Genomic DNA, 6,269 nt, shown 5'->3' with positions numbered 1-6,269 from the left:
ATAAGATTCTATTTCTCTAACGGAAACAATTTAATTCAGTATACATACTGAATATTAATAGTTGATAAAATATATCAATAGTTAATATTACTGGCCAATTCTATAGTGCATGCACATGTGAGATAAGTCATACACCGTATACAAATTTATTTCCACTATTAGATTAGTAACTTCCACCATTAGATCAAATGAGACTTAATGATTCAACAGTGGAAAATAAATCTATGCATGGTACAAGAGTATCTAACTTGTACACAATAGACAAAAGCCAATATTAAATTATATACGTAACAAATCAAAGATATGTTGAATAATGAACTTTTTCACTTTGCAGATAAATCACTTTAAAAGAGGCAAATTACAAAAAATAGGCATCTAACAAGTTCGGGACAGTAAAAAAAAGGAGGTAAAATAGTCATTTCTTATACCAAGCATTTCAGCACAAGGAAATGTGCAGAGACACACAAAGTCAATATAAGCAAATCGAAAAGGTATGACAACCGCTTAACAAAAGCCTGAAAGTAATCCTACTCATTTTAGATTGAAACTAAAACCAAGACATTTCAGTTTAAGTAGATAGTAGCAGCTCATTACAGACAACACAGTCTTCCACTTTTAGATTGCCATAAGGTCACCATAGTTTCTCATAAGTACTATTGATCCTGCAAAGAATCCTGCAGCTCGAAGCAATTTCTGCAAGGAAATAAAGCACTCATGGTAAACATTAATTCTGCATAAGCTCCAAGATATAAACATCAACTAACAGGAAGATACAGCATTTAAGTTATAAATCATAAGCACTAAATAGCCTAATGTTGCAATCTTATTATTCAAGCTCCAATTAACATCAACTCCTCTAAACTCACTTTCCCCTGGGTTGGTTATTCTGCCCACTCACTTTCCCCAAAGACTATCATGTAACTTCTACAATAGTTAGAAATCATGCATAAGCTTCCCACCGAAACTGTTAACAGCTGATACTGTTTCACATGAGAATGCCTGAATTCCAATATGAAACTAAATGTATTGGAAAATGATTTTGAAGGGCTTAGATGGTTTCATTTCTTTATGATAATCTCAAAATTAAAAATATATTAGTCATATCCGCTTCCTTAGAAATTCTCTACAAAAACACTCTAAAATAAGGTGGATGATTTCTCTCTCTTTCCCAATTCCTAAAAGCCCTCCTATTAGCTCCCCCCCAAACTCCCCAACAGTTCTCCTTTATGAATTAATCTGATATACTCTTCTTACCAGCACTTCAATAGGTTACCCCAACTTTCTCACCACCACATTTATGTTCTTGTCTTGTCTGTCTACTAATCAACCATAACATTTTCATCTCTACAACAACGAGCTTTATGCAATGTTTCTAACACAAATAACACTTGATACACCCTTCTACTTCATTCACCCTCGCTTGGATCATATATATTCTATTATATTGTATAACGTAAATATACCTAATATGAGAACAAAATAGGTGTAATTGAAAAAGAGGCCAACGATTCTCAAAGAAAAAATAGTGAAATTCTAAAAATACATTGAAGCTATTGCTCTCAGTGATTCACGGAAAAAATAGGGCACCAGATTTATCAAATTGATCCTATGACATTTAATCAAACTTCTACGCATCGTATTCAATGAAAATAGCGGAAGAGGTCGAATAGAGGAGTAAGCAAGAGAGAAAGTTTACCACATTGAAGGCCCATTTTTCATCGTCATGGACTTGAGAATTAACCAAATCTTTGAGGTACTGAATCGATGATGCAAGGTCGGCCATTGATGCGAGACAAAACGTGAAGTTGGTACTAGGGTTTAGGTTCTCTCGTTTTTTAATTTGTTTCAGCAGCACACAAGTAATGAACAACGAGGGTTTTCACTTTTAATTTTCCTCACTGTGCACGGTACACGTGCCAAAACGTGTCACTTTTTTCTTTTCATTTTTGATGAAATACTAAAATATGATTATTTATATAAAATGTTTTTTTTATAGGTGGTATTTCCGTCTTGAGACAATTTTTTTTTTTTTTAACAAAATTCTATTAATGAAATCAAAAAGATAAATTGAAGGAAAAATTGCGGTTTAGTAGATATACTGAAATAAAAAGGTATTATATTATTTTAATAATTTTTTATTATTTTGTAGTAATTTAATTTAATTTTGTTAATAATTTCATCTTATTTTTCTTTGAAAATAAAAAATAAAAAATAATTATAATTAAAAAAAGTAAATTATATTAATAACATCAATCAACATACATTAAATTGAATACATTAAGATTAAGTTGATAAAATAATATAGTAAATTATTTGTTTTGACATATCTATTCATTCGCATTAACTTGATACGTTTTTTTCTTCAATTTAATGTATTTTGTTTAATGATATTAGTATAATTTATTGTTTATTTTTAATTATAATTATTTTTATTTATTAGATTCGGAAATAATAGAAAGAAATTGTTAACAAAATACAATTAAGTTACTAATTTATCTGCAAAATTTGAGGGAGTGATTAAAATAATATAAATTTAAAATTAGGAGAGAGTTGTTAAAATAATACAACGATTAGAATTTTATTTTGTTTTTTTTTTTAATATTTTTATGATTTTTAATTTATTAAATTAATAATGATTCAATTGTTAACATGAAGAAAAAAAAATTAAAATTGTATTCTCGAGATGTGATCTCTTCCTGCATCAATTTTTTTAAGTGGTCGTAGAACGGAAATACTACTCTTAAAAAAAAGAGTATAACATTTTAATATATATTTTTCAAATATAGTGTATTTTAGTGACAAAAAAGGAGATATTTAAATAAATTATCCTAATTGGATGCAAAAGTTCATTGGATAAAGATGAATAACATTGATTGAAATAAATATTTTTGAAAATAACTCGTAAATTTTAAACTAAATTTATATGATATGCAGCTGAAGATTAGAAATTGCTTGACCAACCTGATTAATTTCTAACTTTAATTTTAAGATATGCATTCTTTTTGAATATTTGCGTTAAGTTCTCTCCCTCATTCGTTCTCTCTCTTTCTCCTCATGGATTAACAATAATATTATATTTAGTGTTCTGTTACATTAAATAATTATCGAAAGGATATGTTAAATCTTAAGTTTTTTTTTGTCTAAATCCTCCATACAATGTCAGCTATGAATGCCTAAAGTTAATGCATACTCTCTTTTAAATAATGTTTAAGTAAGATTTTTTTTAATTACGAACCCTCTTAACCAGAGTTCCCAGGATGAGAAGGTGTCTTAACCTCGACACAAACCTACAACTTTTATAAGTGACTTTCTTTTCCTTAAATTTTTTTTGAAAGTCACCGATTTTTGTTCGGACCGACCAATTCAACTGTATATTAATTTACACATCTCAAATGAGCAATTCAAATATGTATTTAAATTTTGAAAATAGGATGCTGAAGAAGAAACTATCCTTTTATAATGCCACGCAAACATCATTGCCTGACTAAAATTCAATTTTCTATTAGATTTTAAACAAAACACAAACAAGTTATAACTAAAAAAATAAAAACACATATATAAGTTATGTGTATCATAAAAGTTTTACGCTTTCATGCACAACATTCTCAAATGATTATTTATAGTTTTAGTTTCCATTTTCATTAAGCTTATGAGTAAGAGAAAAGGAATTCACATAGTTCCAATTTACAAGGCAAACCTCCAACATTGGAGATTCGTGTTAACAACTCAATCGAAGGAACACTTTAGCTGAATATGACTTCAACAGAATGGGAGGCTGAAGAGAAGTGGAAAAAAATTACATGACCGATACAAAGCAAGGGCTGATGAACCCACTCATCTCCTATTTGTATGATTGCAAATTGCAATGATGAAATTCAAAAACCTGCACTTGCCTAAACAAGGGAAAGTAAAAGTTTTAGTGTTTAACTTATAAAAAAAAATTCAACCCAGCGTTTGTTTTGTTTTCTTCTTCTTTCTCTATTAACCAATATGCTCACACTGAAGTAGAAGGGGTAACATTATGGTTCCCCACACCATGACGTTCACCACGCCCACCTCCATTCTGACGTGGCCGTTGAGAACTCCTAGGTCGTCCTGAGAATTCCCCTTGATTTCTGAATTCACTTCTTCCATAACCACGTCCACCACCAAATCTCCCACGCCCCCGGAAATTCTCGCCTCGGAAACCACCTCTCCCTGAAGGATACCTCCCTCTCCCACTATCGCTGACTATAAACAAGATTAAAAGAGCATGATCAACATATAAATCATGTTTAAGTTTAACTAAACATAAAAAGTTAAACCGACAACATCAGTATACCTCGTGTAGTAGATATCTTTTCCTCGATAACAGCCTGTCGCTCACCAACAGTGATAGGTGATGCCTGAAAATGAAATGAAATTAAGTAAGTTCTAGTACACAAATAACTAGACTGTTTGCAGGTCATGATATGAAATCACAGATAAGTACAAAATATCATGAATAAGCTTCATAATAATTTGAATGGCCAGTCATTGTTGTTCCTATATGCGGGTACAAATAATATACTTATTAATCTGACATAAACGAATCACGCAAGCAGTATCCTTGCCAACTTCAGGTTGCGGAAAAACAGAGACTAAAACTAAACAGCTAGACCTGTAAGTATAAGTTTCTATCCCTCCACCCCCAAACATCCGATTCAAATTAGAAACGCAACATAGGGAAAGTACAAAGTCAAAGACATCCAAAATACCACTTGGTACTATCTTTACAAATAGCATACAATCTCTAAAGCAGTACAGAGCTATTTCCTATAACCTGGATAGAGTTCCTATGAGGGGTGTATGCTGCCTGGTATAATTTCTACACTGGACAAGCCAATACAAGGTTAAAAATCCATTTGGACCAGCTATTGAAAATTCATGGGCTTTAGAGACGTAATAGTGATCTTATAGTTATATCAAAAAGTTTCTTTATCAGCTTTAGCAAAAAATAAGAGTAAAAATCAGGAGAATTAGGTGAACTTGTTCTCCATTCACCAATTCTTCTTCCAAAATGGGTAAAAGGAAAATGGTGAAAATATGATTGGTAAGACCAGTGGTTCTCTATGGTGGTGAATGTTTGGTCTTGTTGAAGTGCTAACACAAGCACAAAAAGCGAAGCAAATAAGGGAATGCGGAGGTGGATGAGTGAACACACATGGGAAGATAAGTTTAGGAGCAAATGAATATGAGAGAAACAAAGAAAGTTGAAGTAGCACTTACTAACATCAGCAATGAACTACCAGCTGGTAATATACAACAGTTGGAATTGAAAAGAACAGTATGTACCTTAAGTGCACTGTGCATGGAACTCGATTCCTCAAATTCAACAAAGCCAAAACAGAAACCGTGCTGAAAGAAGCAAAACATAAAAATTAGCTTACAGGCTTACTTCAGATAATGCTCGTGTTATTTCGAAGTGCAGATAGTAATATTCACAGACCTTACTACTTCTTACTTGGACTCCACCATGCTTAATAGGACCAAATTTCTTAAAAACCTCTTCGAGTTGTTCGATTGTTGCATTAAATGGCAAGTTTCGTATGTATATGGAATGACCTTCAGCTGAAGCAAAAACCGAGTCGGTCAACTTTCAAACTAGAACTCAAGGCACCATAATATATGAAGCTATGAAGTCAATTCATTAAGCCTCTTTTCATTAATGGGGTTGTTAATGTCTTCTGCTTGATTCAAAATTATATTAAACAAATAAAAGGAAAATATGAATAGACCACAGCGTCAGAAAAAGAAAATAGCTGTCAATCATAAGCATCAATATACACCTTCAGGAAAATCACTACTCCCTGGTACACTTTCACCGCTAGGAGCTAATGCTTCAGGCCCAGGAGTAGATTTTGCTGTAGCATGCCATTGTTCATTGGATTTAGCAGATGCCACTCTTGCAGCTCGGCTGGGAACATAGACATGACCAGATGCTGTGTTACTTTTCATTACCTTCATATCAGTGAAACTTAATAAGTTAACAAATGTAAAAGACCGGAGGAATATCACAATGCAAGAAAAAATACAAGACTCACAATTGATGCATATGAGGTCTTTCGTGCATCATCCTGGACTGCTGATGTTGAATCATGAATCGTAACAATATCCTTCTGACTTAAATCAGTAGACTCTATGGCAACCTCTTCATCAATAACGGATCCTTCTTCCTTGTTGTCCCGAGGATGATAAACTTCAGTACTATTATTAATCTTTTCATCCTCTGCAGAGGTTGCAGGGTCTTC

General features: G+C 32.3%; 2 protein-coding genes across 2 annotated transcripts in view; both read right to left on the bottom strand.

Annotated features, from left to right (window-relative positions):
- Window positions 1–393: 393 nt before the first annotated feature.
- Window positions 394–1,871, bottom strand: LOC101511174 (mitochondrial import receptor subunit TOM5 homolog). Its single transcript, XM_004508608.4, has 2 exons — window positions 1,697–1,871; window positions 394–693 (listed from the first exon to the last, which is right to left on the bottom strand). Exons 1-2 carry the CDS (start codon window positions 1,781–1,783, stop codon window positions 616–618), a joined length of 165 nt encoding a protein of 54 aa, XP_004508665.1. The 5' UTR covers window positions 1,784–1,871; the 3' UTR covers window positions 394–615.
- Window positions 1,872–3,869: 1,998 nt separating this feature from the next.
- LOC101510849 (nuclear transport factor 2) overlaps window positions 3,870–6,269 on the bottom strand; it is a 6,088-nt gene continuing 3,688 nt past the window's right edge. The window contains exons 4-9 of the mRNA XM_027336613.2: window positions 6,063–6,265; window positions 5,808–5,979; window positions 5,468–5,589; window positions 5,314–5,376; window positions 4,322–4,385; window positions 3,870–4,230 (exon numbers count right to left, since the gene is read on the bottom strand). Of these exons, the coding sequence (XP_027192414.1) occupies window positions 3,995–4,230; window positions 4,322–4,385; window positions 5,314–5,376; window positions 5,468–5,589; window positions 5,808–5,979; window positions 6,063–6,265 (860 nt within the window). The 3' untranslated portion in view covers window positions 3,870–3,994. The remainder of the gene's footprint in view (window positions 4,231–4,321; window positions 4,386–5,313; window positions 5,377–5,467; window positions 5,590–5,807; window positions 5,980–6,062; window positions 6,266–6,269) is intronic.

This window comes from Cicer arietinum, chromosome 7 (genome assembly GCF_000331145.2).
Source record: "Cicer arietinum cultivar CDC Frontier isolate Library 1 chromosome 7, Cicar.CDCFrontier_v2.0, whole genome shotgun sequence".
Classification (NCBI taxonomy): Eukaryota; Viridiplantae; Streptophyta; class Magnoliopsida; order Fabales; family Fabaceae; genus Cicer; species Cicer arietinum.
Note: the sequence above shows the minus strand (reverse complement) of the source record. Positions and strands in the feature narration are given on the sequence as shown.